This window comes from Bos javanicus, chromosome 7 (genome assembly GCF_032452875.1).
Source record: "Bos javanicus breed banteng chromosome 7, ARS-OSU_banteng_1.0, whole genome shotgun sequence".
NCBI lineage: Eukaryota > Metazoa > Chordata > Mammalia > Artiodactyla > Bovidae > Bos > Bos javanicus.
Window position 1 is genome coordinate 102,093,170 of NC_083874.1, and position 19,954 is coordinate 102,113,123.

Genomic DNA, 19,954 nt, shown 5'->3' on the forward strand with positions numbered 1-19,954 from the left:
TGTTAGAGAATAACTATAGTAAGAAGAAAGTGAAGAGGAACTAAAAAGCCTCTTGATGAAAGTGAAAGTGGAGAGTGAAAAAGTTGGCTTAAAGCTCAACATTCAGGAAATGAAGATCATGGCATCAGGTCCCATCACTTCATGGGAAATAGATAGGGAAACAGTGGAAACAGTGTCAGACTTTATTTTTCTGGGCTCCAAAATCACTGCAGATGGTGACTGCAGCCATGAAATTAAAAGACGCTTGCTCCTTGGAAGGAAAGTTATGGCCAACCTAAATAGCATATTCAAAAGCAGAGACATTACTTTGCCAACAAAGGTTCGTCTAGTCAAGGCTATGGTTTTTCCAGTGGTCATGTATGGATGTGAGATTTGGACTGTGAAGAAGGCTGAGCACCGAAGAATTGATGCTTTTGAACTGTGGTGTTGGAGAAGACTCTTGAGAGTCCCTTGGACTGCAAGGAGATCCAACCAGTCCATTCTGAAGGAGATCAGCCCTGGGATTTCTTTGGAAGGAATGATGCTAAAGCTGAAACTCCAGTACGTTGGCCACCTCGTGTAAAGAGTTGACTCATTGGAAAAGACCCTGATGCTGGGAGGGATTGGGGGCAGGAGGAGAAGGGGACGACAGAGGATGAGATGGCTGGATGGCATCACTGACTCGATGGATGTGAGTCTGAGTGTCCTCCAGGAGTTGGTGATGGATAGGGAGGCCTGTTGTGCTGCGATTCATGGGGTCGCAAAGAGTCGAACACGACTGAGTGACTGATCTGATCTGATCTGATAGTAAGAAGAAAAAGAAAACAAATCTCGTTGGAAGTCATTGGTGTAAAAAGCAGTGATAAACATTGATGAACTACATTAAGTGTTGATTTTGAAAAGTATTGAGTTTTAAAAATCTAAATCAGCTTCTAGACTATATCAATCCAGAAATTGACAAGGTTATGCAGCAGAAATATTGTATTGAAGTTCAATAAAAGAAAAGTATTCCCCAGGGAGGTATTTAAAGAGTCCATGAACAGTAAAGTGATGATAAAACAACCCTATACAGTAGTATATGTGCAAATAAAAATTTAAGAAATAAGTCATGTGGAATAAGAAGTAATCAGAGGGATGTAATATACAATATAGGGAATATGGTCATAATACTGCAATGACTTTATATGGGGACAAATGGTTACTTGACTTATGGTGATCCTTTCATAATGTATGCAAATATCAAATAGTTATTTAGTACACCTGAAACCAACATAATATAGGACATAAATGACATTTCAATAAAAAGCAAAAAAAAAAAAATCATTGGGGAAAACTGGGCTCTCTCTATTCTTTCTTATAAATGCCTGTGAATCTAGAATTATGGCAGTAAAATTTAGATTAAAAAAACTATTCGAGCTCTTGAGTCCTTATTGCCATATGGGAAGAAGCAACTGGAGGGATTAGACATGATCAAGAGACAAGAAAAAAACTATCAGGACAAAGTAGAACATTTACATTGCGTTCTTCACTGTTCACATGAATGTACGAGCACTGTGGTGGGATAACACAGTATTGTGTTTAATTTAAATAAATTACTTAAAAGTTTGCCCCACATTTATAGCTACAGTCAATCTCTAACCTATGCCAGCCTCTAACTCACTTTGGATAAGGTATACCACTGTCTTTCTGAACCGTACCTCGGTCATTCCAACAGCTTGTCCTTAGGACATAACCCAGGACATTCACACGGTCTCTACTGTCTCTCTTGTAGGGACACCAGTCTCTGGATCACAACTCTTTTGGGTTCCTGGGCTTAATATCACAACTCTTGTGTGTGTGTTGGGAGCAGTTCTTCAGAAACCACATGGGTATATACTGCAATTCAACTTGATTTTGACACTACCTACTGGGTACAGATTTAAGGGTTCAATCTTACAAGAGTGCCCCCCCCACCCCTCACCCCCACCCCCATTTTAGCTGCCAGTCACCAGTCCAGGTTATGTGCTCTTCTGACCCACCAACTAGATTCCAAAAACCTCACACTCAGTCATGTCTGATTCTTTGCGACCCCATGGACTGCAGCACACCAGGCTTCCCTGTCCATCACCAAACTCCCGGAGTTCACCCAAACTCATGTCCACTGAGTCAGGGATGCCATCCAACCATCTCATCCTCTGTCATCCCCTTCTCCTCCTGCCTTAAATCTTTCCTAGCATCAGGGTCTTTTCCAATGAGTCAGCTCTTCCCATCAGGTGGCCAAACTACTGGAGCTTCAGCTTCAGCTTCAGCATCAGACCTTCCAATTAATATTCAGGACTGATTTTCTTTAGGATGGACTGGTTGTATCTCCTTGCAGTCCAAGGGACTCTCAAAGGTCTTCTCCAACACCACAGTTCAAAAGCATCAATTCTTTGGTGCTCAGTTTTCTTTATAGTCCAACTCTCATATCCATACATGACCACTGGAAAAACCATACCCTTGACTAGATGGACCTTTGTTGGCAAAGTAATGTCTCTGCTTTTTAATACGCTGTCTAGGTTGGTCATAGCTTTCCTTCCAAGGAGCAAGCATCTTTTCATTTCATGGCTGCAGTCACCATCTGTAGTGATTTTAGAGCCCAAGAAAATAAAGTCTGTCACTGTTTCCATTGTTTCCCCATCTATTGGCCATGAAGTGATGGGACTGAATGCCATGATCTTAGTTTTCTGAATGTTGAGCTTTAAGCCAACTTTTTCACTCTCCTCTTTCACTTTCATCAAAAAGCTCTTTAGATCTTCTTCACTTTCTGCCATAAGGGTGGTGTCATTTACATATCTGAGGTTATTGATATTTCTCCCAGCAATCTTGATTTCAGCTTGTGCTTCATCCAGCCCAGCATTTTGCATGATGTACTCTGCATCTAAGTTAAATAGGCAGGGTGACAATATACAGCCTTAATGTACCCATTTCCCAATCTGGAACCAGTCCATTGTTCCATGTCCAGTTTTAACTGTTGCTTCTTGCCCTGCATACAGATTTCTCAAGAGGCAGGTAAGGTGGTCTGGTATTCCCATCTCTTCAGTCTTCTGGGCTACAGTCCTCAGTAAGCTCTCCAAATAACACTGAAACTCACAGCCACAACTTTGTGCATTTTAAAAATTGCAGTTGACCTAATATTTGTGGTGTATATTAATACCCTCCCTCCATTTCTTAATCCTTATTTCCCTGAAGGGGAAGTTAGATTTCCTCACTGATGACTTACTTTCCACCCTCAGTTTGCCATAGGTTGTGGGACTGAGATATAGGGATTCAGAAGCGTCCTCCCCAAGATGTGCATTTTGGCATGCTGATTTCTTTCAGCTAAAGGCAGGGGAACTCTCTGAGCTCAAGAGAATACTGCCCCTTCCCTAACTGCCTATAAAAACTTAAACTGGGGATTTTTCCCAGAGAAAGAGTTATTGCCAGAGATAAGTCTTATCTAAGTGGTTCCTTTTTTTTTTAATTTTATTTTTTAACTTTACAATATTGTATTGGTTTTGCCATATATCAAAATGAATCTGCCACAGGTATACATGTGTTCCCCATCCTGAACCCTCCTCCCTCCTCTCTCCCCATACCATCCCTCTGGGTCGTCCCAGTGCATCAGCCCCAAGCATCCAGTATTGTGCATCGAACCTGGACTGGCGACTTGTTTCATATATGATATTATACATGTTTCAATGCCATTCTCCCAAATCATCCCGCCCTCTCCCTCTCCCACAGAGTGCAAAAGACTGTTCTATACATCAGTGTCTCTTTTGCTGTCTCGTATACAGGGTTATTGTTACCATCTTTCTAAATTCCATATATATGCGTTAGTATACTGTATTGGTGTTTTTCTTTCTGGCTTAAGTGGTTCCTTTTTTTATGGCAGTGCAAACATCTATACCAAACCTCCATTCTTATCATCCCATGAATGACCCTTCTGTCTTTGAAACCACCAAAAACCTACTCCATTTTTTATCTCAGGATGGCATATATACCTCATTTTACATTTCTGGCTTCTTTTTTTAAAGTATTTATTTTAATTGGAGGATAATTACAATATTGTGATGGCCTGTGCCACACATCAGCATAAATTGGCCATAGGCATACATGTGTCCCCAACCTCCTGAAGCCCCCTTCCACCTCCCTTCCCACCCCATCTTTCCAGGCTGTCACAGAGCACCAGTTTTGGGTTCCCTGTGTTGTACACAGAGTGAAGTAAGTCAGAAAGAGAAAGATAAATATCACATGTTAACACATGTATATGGAATCTAGAAAGGTAGTACCGACAATCCTGTGTGCAGGGCAGCAAAGGAGACAGAGACATAAAGAAGAGATGTTGGGACACAGTAGGGCAAGGAGAGGGTAGGATGATTCGAGAGAATAGCATTAAAACAAATATATTACTATATGTAAGACAGAGAGCCAGTGGGAGTTTGATGCATTTCTGTCTTCGAATGTTTCATGTATATGTAGTCTCTGACCCTCTCATGGATGTGGGGTTCCCACTCTTGTAAAATTAAGTTTGATTTTCTCTTGTTAATTTGTCTCATGTCAGTTTAATTCTTAAGCCAGCCAAAAGACCACAGATAGGCTGAGGAAGGTCTTCTCCTTGACAGAAGGATGATACTAATTTAACAGCATCTTTTCAATAGCAAGAGAAACAGCATTCTCTCACTAAAGTACACGTCTACTTCCTCATTTCAGAAATGTTAAAACAAGAAGAAAATGGTTTCTTATAATAAAACAGATTACTCTTACCTTTTGCACTATAGGTATTTTTGTAAGCCAACTCAAATTCTTAGAAATAGGATCCATTGCAAAACTATAGTAAAGAGCCCGATAGTGAGTTATTTCAGTTCCTGAAGAGAACAGTCGTCTTGGCAGGCAGTTGTGTCTTCAAGGAGGTAATTTACCAAGTTGGGATTCCTTAGTGGGTCATAAAGAGCTGATTATTCTAACAGCATCTTTTCTATAAAAGCATATAGTGACCACGTTGCCGTGGTCAAACAACAGGGTGTATATTCTGAAAATAAGAAGGAGAGGACGGGGGTGAGCTTCAGCAAGCCGTGGCCTTTGCTCTGGTTCTGGAGAACAAGGCACTGGCCTACTCACCGGACCCTTCGGTGACGTTGCTGGTGAACGAACTTCCTCCCGCAGAGCTGGACCTTTTGCCGTCTCGGAACTGCTGCCTCCTCCTGGCCCACTGCTCCACTGCTTCCTCCTGGGAGCCGTCGCTGGCCCTTTTACCTTTTGGAGCCAGTTCCTGGGATAACTTTCGAAGACTGCTGGTTTCCAAATTCCCATCTAGATTAAACCACATGAAGTTTGAAAGTGAGACAGCACTTCAAAACAGAATTTCAAATGTTCCAGTCTTTGAAACAGAACCACTGAAGACTCGAACTAGAATGATTTCACTCAATTCCTTCCTGATGCACTTTCTCAACTTGCATTACTAAAAAAGAGAGAGTGAGACGAAGAGGAGGAGGAAGAAACAGGAGAGTGAGAAGGATAAAAAAGAGCTGTATAGACTGAAGAGAGATTTACGTAGGAAACAGGGGAATCATGATGCATTTCCTCAGTAGGATTCAATTCAACAGATATTCCTTGGGCAGCAGCAGTATGCCTGATATATTGTACTAGTTTGTGTTAGTTTATTAGCTGTTTTGGAGGTGCACAATGTAAATCAATTGTTAATTACATCTACTGAAATTACTGGACAAGACATTATTATTATTATTATCTGAATTAGTTCAGGTACGGTCTTTGAAAACAAGTTTACTATTGAACTCTCAGTTCAGTTCAGTTCAGAAGGACACAGATTTCATACTTTTCTTGCTGTACGTGTTGGTTCAAAAGGAGAAGGATAAAAGCCAAATTACATGAAGGCTTTGATATTTTTATATTTGAATAAATAACAACTTGAAATAGTTTATTTACTTCCAAACTGCTGCTTTCTGTCAGCACAAGCTATGAGACTATATGTTAATTAGAAGTAAGAAAATTACAGTTAAACTAATTACAATACAAGCAAACTTTAAGAAAATAATTATCAAAGTGAAAAACAAAACTCATATAGCAGAATACATAATAACATTGAAAGTGATTTGAAAGGCTAGAATTGGTTAGGATTTTTCTTTCACTTTTTGATATTGTGCAAAAAGAAACCGAACTTTAAACTTTATTTCCAGCAGCAAATGAGTTTTTAGAATTTAATGTTTTTAAATTTAAAATCTAATTTATCAGTATCAAAGTTTGTTCTCAGAACTATTTAAATAATAAATGTGGTATATCCATGAATACATATTCTTCTTTATGTTTATATGTAGTTACTACTCATCCGTTTACATAACAATTTTCACTTCACTTGGCAGAGCCAAAGACATGGGAGGAGAGAAGAGTCATTATTCAATTCCTCTTATTTTCCATAGTTTTCCTGTTGAGTCCTACCTCTTCCCTAGGGCTTAAGAAGTTGACCAAAAAAATGGCATTCATTCTATAATATTTACTGTTCCTTTCTAAACTAATTTCTACCGTGCTAGTTACTAAGGCTGCAGCTATGAACAAGATGACTCTTGCCCTCTGGAGTTTTACAGAGTGGTGAAACTCAAAAATGCTACAGAGCTGGCCTGTCGCCCTTTCCTTCAGTGCTCACTCTAGTTCCACAATTTGTTGAGATTGGGAAGCCAGGCTGACTCTGAAGGCATCCATGAAAAGGAGACTTTTCTCATGTCAAATGTACATTTAAAGCAATTCTTTTCTGAAAATGCTGGGGGAAAAAAAAAAGAAGTCCTATGAATCTAGGAAAGTATAGGTAAGGGGAATATGACTGTGACATGGAGAGATAAGTTTTCCTCTAGAATCTTAAACATTCAAACGAGGACACATCCATGCCCTCCAGTGTGTTCTGAAGTGTGATTTGAGAGCCACCGTGATGCTTGCTGAGTAAAACCTCTCCCACTGTTACTTGGTATTTGTAGAACCTCAGCTTTGCAAACACATAGAAGGTAATTTTGTTCAACCACCCACTCTGTGCTTAAAACAATTCTGCAAGATGTCTACCAAGGAATTATTTGGTCTGAGCTTCTCAGTCTCAAATTTACGACCTGCTTACTACCTGAATCTGCATAATCCTTGAATACTTGAAGCTGATAGAGGTTTTTCACCTGGTGAATTTAACCTCTGTCTCAGTAACCTCTGCTCACATATAAGCCTCTCCCTCATTCCATGACTACCTGATAGATGGTTTACTGAGCCTTTCTAGGAATAAGATGGGGATGAGGACCCTGAAGGATCTTGAAGGACTCAAAACACAAACCATCCCTTTGTTAGGGACAACATGTTAGTCCATCAACAAGCGTGCTGGTGTTTTATGAAATGTGACTGCAAAAGTAGAGAGCTAGCACCGTGAAAGCCAGAGGGGGCCTGGGAAGTGAGTTCAGGCCAAGGAGAGGGAAATGCAGCTCTGGGTGGAGGAGCCCTGTTGGCAGAAAGCTTGGCCTTCCAGCTGGCCCTGGGCCCCTGGCCCTGCTCACATGCCAGGAGACACCGAAATGGCCATGAGTGTGGACATTCCCCAATGTCATCAGAAGTCAGCTTCTTGGAAAGTAGCCCAAGAGCTACAATTCTGTTACCAGAAAAGGGATGGCTGTTTTATGCATCTTTGGACCCCTGGTACTTGGTGTAGATCTTAGGACCACAGACTTCATCCTGGCTACACTCCTCGGCACCTTCTGCCTGGATGCAGGCTTGCAGAATCAGTCCTTCCTTAGGGGTATGGGGAAATAAACGATCTCACATGTTACCTGTAAGTTTTGTATCATATTACATAGAAAGGACTGTTTAATTACAAATATTTCTACGCCAGGCAAAATATCATTTAATCCTTCTCATTACCTGTCATTCTCTCAGAGTCACCTAGATTTGGTTCCCTCATTAAAATGCTTTATGATACAGAATTCCCGGTTCTTTGGCAGAGGTCTTAAAGATATATGTCAGGCAATTTGTAGCTGAAGAAAGGAGGCCCTGAGAAACCTTTTTACCTAAGAATGTGCAGATCAGAACCCAGAGTTTTAGTCTTAAGAGGTTCGGACTGGTATGCTTTCCCTTGCAGCACTGGCTTTGTAGCTCTTGTAGCATGCCCATCCCTACTACCCTGGGTTAATCTACTTCAGAGGTGGTAGATTGCTGAGCCTGTACCGTGTCTTACATGTCATATAATCTAGAGATTCATATAGACTAAAAAATCCCAGATCTCCAGCTTTCTTGAAAAACGAGAAGGCCTGGCCACTCAGGGCCTGAATTCTCATTGCTTCAGGACAGCGACCCCTCTGGTCCACCCACACTCCATTATTTCTGACTTGCAGCCTGCTTTACTCATTTATACTACCTGCCCGGCCCCTCTAGGCTGTGACCTCTAATCTAGTTAATTCCGAAGCACGCACGTGGTAGAAGGAACTCCGTAAATACAGTCAGCACCCACATCAGGGATTCTTAATCCAAGGTACATGGATAGATGTTGAGAAGCTGGAGGACCCCTCTGCAAATAAAGGCATACATTCGTGCCTATATTAAAAACAAAAATTTCTAGTACAAAGATATCCCAACTCTTCAAGGCAATCTATACTCTGAAAAAAATGACAAAATCCTGGCCTAAAGTAGCAATAGTATAATAACAATGGTATTGAATTAAGTATAAAAAACTCACAGCTCTAGGAGAGTCAAATCCATTTAAAGACTTATATATTCAAACAGCTAATATAAACATTTTCACTTCTGAACTGTTTTCCTGTTTGTTTGCTTGCTTTTTTGTATGTGAACAGAGTTTTCCACAAAGAATAACTTTCCTGAATTCATCCTTTCACTCAACAAACATTCACCGAATACCTACTTTTCAGGCAGGCACTGTTCAGGTGCTCTGGATACAACAAAGACCAAAATAGAAAAAAAAAAAAAAAATCCATGCCCTCATGACTGCATTCTAGTGAGAGAAATCAGAAGAAATAAAGTAATTAAATGCACAGCACATTCGCAGGGGAAGCTGCTGTGTGTGAAAGCAAGACACGGGAAAGGAATATAGTACACCCAGGCTGGAGTGGACAGGGCTCAGCTTGCAGTCTTGAATTGAGTGGCCTGAGGGGGCCTCACAGAGAAGGTGCTAGGTGAGCAAAGATTTCAAGAATGAGTGTGAACCGTGTGCACATTTGGAGGAAGGGGAGTCCAGGCAGTGGGAATTGGACTGAGGAGGACCGATGTGGGCTGGAGCCTGCCCAAGCGAAGGACTGATGTGGGCACTTCCCTGGCAGATTCCAGCAGCTCAAGAAAGTCAGTGTGGCTGGAACAGAACAATGGTTGATGCCATTGATTCTGGTGTCTAGGGCTGGGCAGGCAACTGGGCAGCTGTTGTTATGATGTGGATCTTTACCTTAGTGGGTTCATATTAAGCAGATGACTCTATGTGTTGTTTTAGGGCATTTAATTCTCTGCGAGGTAAATTTCACATTTCATGCCGACACTCATGTGCCTTTGTGTTTTATTTCTACTTCTAAATTTTATTCTATTAAAAACTTAGGGCTAGAACAGCAACGAAGAAAAGGCAGCTTCTTGACTAAGTTTTGTCCTTCCAAATATCATCTATGGCCGCACTAGGAATGTTACTGGCAGTTTGGAAGGAAGTTCTTACTTTTTCGTGGGCTACCCTTGTGGCTCAGTTGGTAAAGAATCCGCCTGCAATGCGGGAGATCTGGGCTCGATCCTTACTTTTTCAAGATGCATTTAATGTAGAATAATTACACAATGTAGAATAATGCTAACCTTATGTATAAAATATTTGGGCTTATTGAAGAGAAACAAGAAGGGCCTCTAATGATACGATGAGGATCCAAGATTAAAAGCAGACAGGCAGTATTATATATTTAGGAAAGAGCTTCTATCTTAGCCGTCTCCAAGAGAGCTTCTGGGTTCTATCAGTGGTTTGAAAATGGCCAACCAATCCACAAGGGAGGTCAGAGGTCTGCTTGTGGTCAGAGGTCCCTAGGATGGCTCAATGCGGATTAGCCATGACTGTTTCTGTTTTTTGTCCTTTGCTTTAATTACTATTCCACATGGCCTCCTGAAACATGTATGCCATGCTTCTGCAATGACACGGCAAGGTTTAAAAACACATTTTATCACAAACATTTTCTTCCAATTCTACTGAACATGCTTAGCTTGCAAGAAGGAAGAAATGGCAGATTATTTAAGAGTGGCAAAAGGCTAACATTTCCCACAAAATTGATTTGGCAATACATCAACCTTTTAAAGAGAAATCGATTTTTTTAAACTTTATATTAAACTGCAGTCTTGGTAATTTTGCTATGCACTATTTATGGGTGGGGTAGGAGATAATGGAAAAAAGCAGGCTGATATATGCTTGCCCATATTCATCTAACTCTAAAATACTCAATATATCTTCAGCCATAAAGAAAAAATCCCAAGCAATAAAAAAAGACTTCCCAAAGGTCAAACAAGTAAAAACAATGAAAGTTAAAGATTCTATACAGCCCACTGTACCTTTCAGAGCTTTCTGCTTCTGAGGGGAGAACAGGATGTCTATTTGGTGATCATAAGTTTCCTTTGGGTCATTTTTATTTTCTTCAGGGTTTGGCTTTGTTGATGCAGTCCTTTGGCACCCTGCTGGCTCCTGTTTACAAGTGGTTAGTCCAAAGCTTTGTTCATCCTGGTTACCATATTGGTCAGCATCATCAGTAGTCAGGGTTTTCTCCATAAGGAACAGGTTATCTGTAGCACACATTGCACAGCTGAACTCGGCACTGTCTGGAAAATTCGTCTGAAAACAGACTTTATCATGATTCTCCTTTGCCAGGGCTTCAAAATCTCTGTAGCATGCATTCTTTGTTGTAGGCATAATTATATGGAATTTGTCTTTTTCAACGTTTCCCAGAGAGCTGGGAGGCTCTTTAGGACTTTTCATTCCCATGGAATAATTAGAGTAAACAGTGTCTTCTTTATCACCTTGAATAATTAATCTTTGGTCTAACTCATCAGCTATTAATGTCATCACTGGCGCTTTTGTTTCGCTGGGGACCGCTGTGTCTGGATGGCTTGCCCAAGACCCTGTCTGACCCCACTCTGCGGTGATGCAGCTGCTACTGCCGAGTGGCTGGCCAGCAGAGAGGTTGCCGGAGGACGTGAGGCTGAGAGGTGGATGCGGTGTCCCCTTCACTTCCAGTAGCTGTGCTTTTTTATGAGGGTCACTATGTAAAGTGGTGTTTTCAAAGTCTCTCTCAGTCACATCAGTAAGCCCTTCCCCATAGTCTTTCAAAACTTCCGCACAGTGATTAAAGGAAAAGGGATCCCCAGGGGTTTCTTTAGGTTCTGAGTGTCCGGCGGCCCAGGGTGATGGGCTGAAAGAAGTGGAAGACTTCAGAACATTTTGAATAGAAGGGAAAGATAAAGAATCTGAGTTCTCATAGCAATCTGCAGGTGGAATTTTGCTGCCTTTGCAGTAAATGTTGGATGCCTTTTCTCCCACAAACTGCACGCTCAGAGAAGACGAACCAAAGTCAGAGCCTTTGTCATCTTGAACTGGAAAGATGTCAGTAATGGAACTTGGCAAATAATTTATTCCTTCTGGGCTGGGCTGTGTATCTGGGTCCGATGTGATCTTTTCTGGCTTATCTGAGATGATTTTTCTGTCTCTGTTCACATCTGTAGGGTCCTCAAAAGGTGTTTTACTTAAGTCGGTATCGCTTAAGCTCGTGGTCTTTAAGGTACTACGTGAAGTAGGAAGAATGTTTGTGAGAAGAGTCTCAGCCTCAGAGATACGTTTCTTTTGGGGGGTATTCTTACTGACTGCACAGTTCTTTTGCTGAAAGATGGCAGATTCCACCGCACAGTCATCTGAGACTGAAGGTACTGTGTCAGGCTTATTCTTCTCGCTGTCAGGGCTTGAGCACAGGGAAACCACAACTGTATCAAAATTCTCCTCCTTCTGGAGACCAAACACAGTCGGGGGAGAGACGTGCAAACAGCCTGAACTGTGACGCTTGTCTTCCAGCTGCCACTTCTCAGGGCACCCAGTGTCGGACTGTGCAGAAGACTCGGGCCCTTCTTCAGCTGAGTGGCTGGAGGCAATGTTTCTGTTTTTCGCTATTTTCAAACTTTTTGGTGGACAAGTTATATTTATTAATACATTCTCTTTCTTACTCACGTATTTGACTTTAATTCCTTTTCCTACGATGCTAACTTTCAGTGAGGGGCTCTCAGTTCTGGCAATTTTCCCTTCAGATTTAGACGACGCTTTGGGTTGTCCTTCTTCGACCGACAGATTCTTGCACTTCAAAGAGCAGCTTCTAGAAGTGTCGCTTCTCTGAGAGTGTCTGACAGAGTAGCACGGTTGCCATCTTGAACGCGTCTTTTTCGTTGGGAGCCGTATTCCTGTTTGACAGAAACAGCTGTTCTTGATTGCTACTTGTACGTGGACAACCCCACACCTCACGTCTGTCACGGTTTTGCCTTTTGATGGTTGAAGGGCCTCTGATGTGTTTGGGAAGCCCCGCAATGCAATTTTTTCTGATAATGGTTCTTCGCAGTCATTGAATGTGACCGCTGGTAAGACTTTGTCTGATTGATCAGAAAGGAATGAAGGAGGCTCATCCCTTTCCTTTTCCTTAATTATTTTGCTTTCAGAGGGGAGTTGTTTCTTATCTTTAGGGAAAAAAGGAGACTTTTGCTTTCTACTCGTAGCAGCAGATGTATGGTCATCTCCACTTTCCTGAGATTTTCCTAATGCCCCAGTCTGATGAAATAAAGCTCCTGCGGTGTCTCCTTTGACTTCCTTTTCAAGATCTTTTATGTTTTTTTGGCATGCTTGGTCAGCAGCCTGAGGTTCACCTAAAGAAGAAGCAAAAAAAGAAAAGCTTTCTGTGTCCATTTAGAAAGCAGCCGTTCCAAATTCTAGGATGAAATTCAATGCATATCCTTTGTAAGTATTTTGACATTCATTCCTAGTTATGTCAAGCTATTTTCCACAAACATTCATTTCTAATAAATATGTCATTTTAAATCAATTATCTTAGAATGCAGAATATCACTTGGTAGTTTTAGGAAGTAGGAATCTAAGTTAAGTTTTACTTTGAAGCAGAGACTTCCAAGATGGGTGAAATAAAAATTTCAAAGCAAATTTATGCAAACGGATTTTAAGAGACTTCTTGATAAAGAGCCAGTTGCCATGGTCAGGTATTTGGCCCAAAACTGACACCTTGTAACCTTTACACCTCTGCTTCATAATATTAGAATATTTTGCTTGGCAGATTTGCAAACATGAGCATGAAGTATTGTATCTTGTGTAACGAACAGCAGACAAAATACAAAGATTTCAACTTACCTTTTAAATGTCTGAAAGAGAGTATTTCAAAGGGAAAAGAAAAGAATGAGCAACAGAAAAATAACGATGTCATGGAAATCTATGAACCAGGTGTCCACAAGGATATCTTTATTAAGCTAATTAAGATAAAAATGTGAAAAGTAGTATTTATAATTGTTTTAAATAGTATTTTATATATACTTTTATATTTTAATAAAATTACATAAATAATTATATATAAAGAATAAATAAATAAATTCTCTTCAATCAGATAAAGGAAAATATCCTACCAAAATTTTGCTAGAGGTGGCATAGAAGTTTGGGATGGAGAAAACTAATTGCTGTTTCATGATCAAATAAAGACCCATATATTTAAGAATTATTACTTTCCAATTTCAGGAGAGGTATACAGACTTCTGATTTGACATATAGGTTGTCGAGCATACTGAAGGTCCTTGGAGAGTCTAACTATTCCCATTTGTCTATTTGTCTCTCTTTTAGTCTGAGGGAATGACTTTTCTTATAGCAAATACTCAGAGTTTCCAGTGGGCCTGATTATAGTCTGAGAGCTGTCACGTGGAAGTTGTATGAAAAACCACACGGAGACACGGCTCTCTGACGCCCATTTACAGCAGGTTATAGAGTGGTGGCCTGACTTCCAGAACTGTAGATTACAATTTTATCTGAAAATAGCACCCTCATGCGAAGAACAGTATATAGCCATTTCAGTTTGATAATTTTACAGCTTATAGCCACTTTCTATGGCCTATACTTCAATTTCTGCAAGTAGGAGATAGATACCCACTCCAGTGTTCTTGCCTGGAGAATCCCAGGGACAGGGAAGCCTGGTGGACTGCTGTCTATGCGGTTGCACAGAGTTGGACACGACAGAAGCGACTTAGCAGCAGCAGCAGCAGGAGATAGATTTGAGACAGTTACACAGGAATGCATTGATGACAGAGTCTAAGAATAGGGACTTTAATAGCCTTTGTTTGAATATGTAAATATTTTTATTTGAATTGTTGTCACTTGTAATTCATATAATTGTTAATGCAGAAATACATACATAGTAACAATTGACCAAATTTCTAAATCATTTTATAATATATATGTGCATTTATCTTCCTATTTTTATAGTTATTCCTGTGATAAAGATAAAAATACATAAACCAGGTAGTTCACTTTTTATGTACTTATAAAGCCAATGAATTAGACTTACATACTGTGGGATTCAAGAGTTTCCATTTTTTATAGGCTTTTCTTCTTTTCCTCCTCATTTTAGGGACCTGAGGGTCTTCAGCTTTCACTGGCCTTTGAAAGTATCAAATTTGAAATTATTTTCCACGCAGAATTTAGGTTTTAGTAAAATTACCAACTAACTCAATTCATTTGCGAACTTGATAGCACAATGTCATTTCCTGACATTCCACAGTTTTTCTCTGAATCATTTTGTTTTCATAATTATGTTCTCCTTTCCTGTTTATTTCCATCCCAACTATTTAGTGCATTATTATATACTATGTGAACACTTAAACATAAATTCTTTTCATATGTGTAGACATTTAGGATGCAAGTTATAAAGTCATATTATGTTTACTTTGATCATTTGAAATTCCAGTTATTTTTCCAACAAAGCTCCATCTAAGTCAATGCTATGGTGTTTCCTGTGGTCATGTATGGATGTGAGAGTTGGACTATAAAGAAAGCTGAGTGCTGAAGAATTGATGCTTTTGAACTGTGGTGTTGGAGAAGACTCTTGAGAGTCCCTTGGACTGCAAGGAGATCCAACCAATCCATTCTAAAGGAGATCAGTCCTGAGTATTCATTGGAAGGACTGATGTTGAAGCTGAAGCTCTAATACTTTGGCTACCTGATGTGAAGAACTGACTCACTGGAAGAGACCTTGATGCTGGGAAAGACTGAAGGCAGGAGGAGAAGGGGATGACAGAGGATGAGATGGTAGGATGGCATCACTGACTCAATGGACATGAGTATGAGTAAACTCTGAGAGTTGGTGATGGACAGGGAGGCCTGGCAAGCTGCAGTCCATGGAGTCGCAGAGTTGGACACAACTAAGCAACTGAACTGAACTGAACTGATATTCCAATTTTTTCCTAACATAATAGAAATACCTAATCTTTTTGGCTTAATTCAATATCAGCAAATTTCTAGCTCTTCTATATTAAGTGGGGTAGGGTAGAGAGGTGCTTTGCCTTCATTACATTATCATATATACTATATATAAAATTTTGTTTTAGTATACAACATGTATTCTTTATAGAAGAATCTATTATTTGTGAAAGATCAAATTAATTCTTTGCCTTTACTATGAAATAAAGGATTATTTTCCCTGCTGATGTCTTAACTAATAGAAAGTATTGGGGAGATATCCAGGGAGAAGGCAGCCTACTAACTAACCAGGGAAAAACCCGCCTGTGCTTAGAACTAAACCCGATTCAATTGCTTCATGTTCAGAGGATTTAACTGTCTGCACAGATACAAAGAAAAATAGCTTCCCACGAAGCAGTTTGTTTTGAGTGTATCTGGGCAGCCTGTGCCTTTGGACATCTCAGCAGAAAAGCTCATCTTTTATCTGTTTTGCCAAATAAAATACGGCTGCTTTGTGGCCAGTTTTGGCAAAAACTTATTTAAATTCTTCTTAACCCATTTCTCTCCTCAAAATCCCATCATAGTAATGTGTTGATTTAAAATCCCTTTTCTTCCATAAATTCTCAGTCTCATAACTTCATGAAAATTCCTTTTCCTTAGGCTACCTTTCTTATATAGAGCAATTGACACTCATTTGGTGTCTTCTAATTAGCCTTTATATTCTCTCCCCAATAGACACAATTAAGTTTCTATGGCTGAGTAAGCAAGTAATAATCCTTTCTTCTTAGCAGGCCAATAAGGGGTAGGGTTGGGGAGAGGATTACAAACACATAATTAAAATCTTTTTTTTCTTAACCCCTGTCTGACACATATTGGATTTTCTAATTAAAAAAAAAAAAAAGCTTCAAAAGCACTTGACTAGGTTATTGATTATTTCTGTATGATCCCATTTAGTTTGAACAGTAAAACGTAGCCTGCTGCACTTTGTTCAGGGGAAGATCTGGGGTGTGTCCTGCCTCTGCTGTTTACTTGGCAGGCCGCGTAATCTCTGTGAGGTTGGTCTCCAAAGGAGAAAACGGCAAGACATTTCACCTTGCAGAGTTATCGTGGAGAAACACAACTGAAAATATGTTATGTATGTTTCCAGTAGATGGCATTTATTATCCTTAACCTTGTATTAGAGCATATATATAGGGCTATTAGAATGCACACATAATTAAAGTTGAACAATGCCTGGCGTTGGCCTTTCCTGGTAGCTCAGATGGTAAAGAATCCGCCTGCAGTGCAGGAGACCTGGGTTCAATCCCTGGGTCGGGAAGATCCCCTGGAGGAGGAAATGGCAACCCACTCCAGTATTCTTGCCTGGGAAATCCCAAGGACAGAGGATCCTGCTGGGTTACAGTCCATGGGGTCACAACTAAGCATGCACACACACAGACACACACACACAATGCTTGACATTGGGACATAGTCCATTGGATCAGAGCTGCGAGTGAGTGCTTAGACAAAGCTGATCAAACCATAAACTCTTTTAGAGCTAGAAATATTTAGAAGAAGTTTTCAAGATTATCTTATTAAGTTCTAGTTTTATAGGAGAAAGACATACCCAGAGAGCCCTTGCTTTCTGCATCACTCAGGACTAGAACCCAGGCTCTTAGGAATTAGACGACTCTTTGAGCAACGCATTGTATAGATGCCATGGAATTATCTCTAAGCACATAGAGCAAATTTTATAATCAGTTTTCACTTTAGCTCTGAAATAGCTCAACTTTATTTTAGGGAATTGAAAAAACTGTTGAGTGTGTCAGCCTAGCATAGTGCCTGACACATTCAGTTCAGTTCAGTCGCTCAGTTGTGTCCGACTCTTTGCAACCCCGTGAACTGCAGCACGCCAGGCCTCCCTGTCCATCACCAACTCCCTGAGTTCACTCAAACTCACGTCCATCTAGTCGGTGATGCCATCCAGCCATCTCATCCTCCATCCTCCCCTTTTCCTCCTGCCCCCAATCCCTCCCAGCATCAGAGTCTTTTCCAGTGAGTCAACTCTTCGCATGCATAGTGAGTACCTACTAAAAGTGCAAGAAGAAATGAACTAGATGGACAGCTTCTAATTAGCCCCTGTGTATAATTATGTTTTTAATGACGCCCCTCAGACGTCTCTGGTGGTCCAGCGCCTAAGACTTCATTGCTCCCAGTGCAGGGAGCCTGGGTCTCATCCCTGGTCAGCGGACTAGGTCCCACATGCCAAGACGAAGGCCCGGCACAGCCAAATAAATAAATATTAAAAAAATAATGGCCCCTCTTGTTTTTCCAACTGTATTCTTTCCCTTTACTCTGTATTAATTTGTTGATAGTTAATAAAGTTATTATTAATATTACTCATATACATGTGTATGTATAATATAAATATATTCAAGATTTAAAGTAAATATATATATTATTAGTATATATATAAATATATTTTTTAAAATCTGGACAACTGCAATAGCTTTCTAATTGATTTTCTTACTTCTATATTTATGTTCTTTGAATTTACATAGCAGCCAGATTTTTAAAATATACAAATTAAATCATGTCATTCCCTGTGTTTAATACACTCTAATAGTCTCTCATTTCACTTTGAAAAAATTCTAGGCACTTTACTGTTTTTTTTACACAAAGGCATAAGCTATAATTTTATCCACAAGTAAAATATATCACCACTAGACTTTTTAGGATTTACATCATAGTATCCATTCCACTGCAGATTTCTTAGACTTATATTTTTCATAAATGTTTATTTGTTCTATGTAGAATTGGCAATAAGGTTCAGGAAAATTACCATGATTGCTATATCAGTCAAAACCTATCATATTTTAGAGCTTTACATTAGATTTTATAGATTTTTTTTTTAAACTGGGTTTTGACTCATAATTCACAGAAGAATGAGGAAAAATGTAAACAGGAAATATGAACAATATCTTTCTACTGCACAATTATAAAGTGACAGCATTATTTTCAGAATATTGTTAGATGGCAAAGATTTTTTGCAGCAATATGGATGGACCCAGAGATTGTCATACTAAGTGAAGTTTACCAAAGACAAAATATCATATGATATCACTTATATGTGGAATCTAAAATTGTTACAAATGAACTTATTTACAAGATAGAAATAGACTCACAGACATAGAAAACAAACTTATGGTTACCACAGAGGATGGAGGAAGATAAATTAGGAGTTTGCAATTAACATATACACATCACTATGTATAAAATAGATAAAAAGTTCCTATTGTATAACCCAGAGAACTATATTCAATATTTTATAATAACCTATAATGGAAGAGTCTGAAAATTATATATATATATAAATAACTGAATCACTTAGTGGTACATGTGAAACTAATACCTTATAAATAAATTATACATCAATAAAAAATTAATTAAAAAAAAAAGAAAATTTTACTGGTATCGCTGTTTTGAAAAATTACTTAAAAATTCTCTATTGTATTGTTGAAGCTGAAGTGATTTCCTTGTAACATTCACAGGGTATGTTTTGCTGGCAATAAGAAGAGAAAGAGTCATTAAAAGGTACAAATGATAGCTATTAAAATTCTATGAAATAATCTCAGAAGGTTAAATGTTTAACTTCCAGTGTAGCATGCTATCAAGTACTTTTTAAAATAACTATTGGTTCCAGTTTCTTGTAGAATTTTCAAGAAATCTTAATACATTTCTTATAACTTCGTTTTCTTGGTTTTCACACATGGACTATGTTCTCTGTACTAAATGTTTAAAGGAAATTTATATATGTAAACCAAATTATGAAAAATTTGAGTTAAAAATAGTTAAAGAAAATTCTAAAATTTCCATTTACTTTTAAAAGTGCATTTAAAGTATGCAATATTATCTTCTACTCTCATTCCTGATTTTTGAATAGCCTAGAATGTAAACTGTATTCTTTTGTCCTTAAATTTCTAAAAATTATGTATGAGCATAAGAAGAGTTATACTGGAAAACAGCTGTTTCAGCCCATGTATCAGTTGAGACTTTCCCTCACTTCTATGGGTCTACAAGAATGAAATTTTACTCACTTGGTTGCTGGGCAGTAATTCTTAATAACTACTCTAAGTTTCCTAGTATCATGAAACTGAACAGCTTTGTTGTTGTTCAGTCACTCAGTCATGTCTGACTCTGAGACCCCATGGACAGTAACCTGCCTGGTTCTTCTCTCCATGGGGATTCTCCAGGCAAGAATACTGGAGTGGGTTGCCATGCCTTCCTCCAGGGGATCTTCCCAACCCAGGGATCAAACCCGTGTCTCTTATGTCTCCTGCATTGCAGACAGATTCTTTACCACTGAGCCACCTGGGAAGCCCCTATGTATACCTATATTTATATACATTCATATGGATAAAATATTAGAATCTATTAGGTTAATGGTTTTAAATAGAAACATTCAAATCTCACATTCAATGAAACCAACTTTTCCTTGCCCTAAGTACCATATTATGA

At 39.3% G+C, this 19,954-nt stretch overlaps 1 protein-coding gene across 1 annotated transcript; it reads right to left on the reverse strand.

Moving 5' to 3' along the window:
* Positions 1 to 4,958: 4,958 nt before the first annotated feature.
* LOC133252167 (uncharacterized) lies at positions 4,959 to 13,270 on the reverse strand. Its single transcript, XM_061424864.1, has 3 exons — positions 13,117 to 13,270; positions 10,534 to 12,876; positions 4,959 to 5,289 (listed from the first exon to the last, which is right to left on the reverse strand). Exons 1-3 carry the CDS (start codon positions 13,268 to 13,270, stop codon positions 5,090 to 5,092), a joined length of 2,697 nt encoding a protein of 898 aa, XP_061280848.1. The 3' UTR covers positions 4,959 to 5,089.
* Between the last annotated feature and the right edge of the window lie 6,684 nt (positions 13,271 to 19,954).

Excerpts from the sequence above, each read along its gene's own strand:
- LOC133252167 (XM_061424864.1), bottom strand. The coding sequence starts at position 13,270 with ATGAAGCAGAGGTGTAAAGGTTACAAGGTGTCAGTTTTGGGCCAAATA. Across the intron at positions 12,877-13,116 it reads TTGGAAGTCTCTGCTTCAAA|GTGAACCTCAGGCTGCTGAC; the intron begins GTAAAACTTAAC and ends CTTCTTCTTTAG. Across the intron at positions 5,290-10,533 it reads GAAGCAGAAAGCTCTGAAAG|ATGGGAATTTGGAAACCAGC; the intron begins GTACAGTGGGCT and ends GGTTTAATCTAG.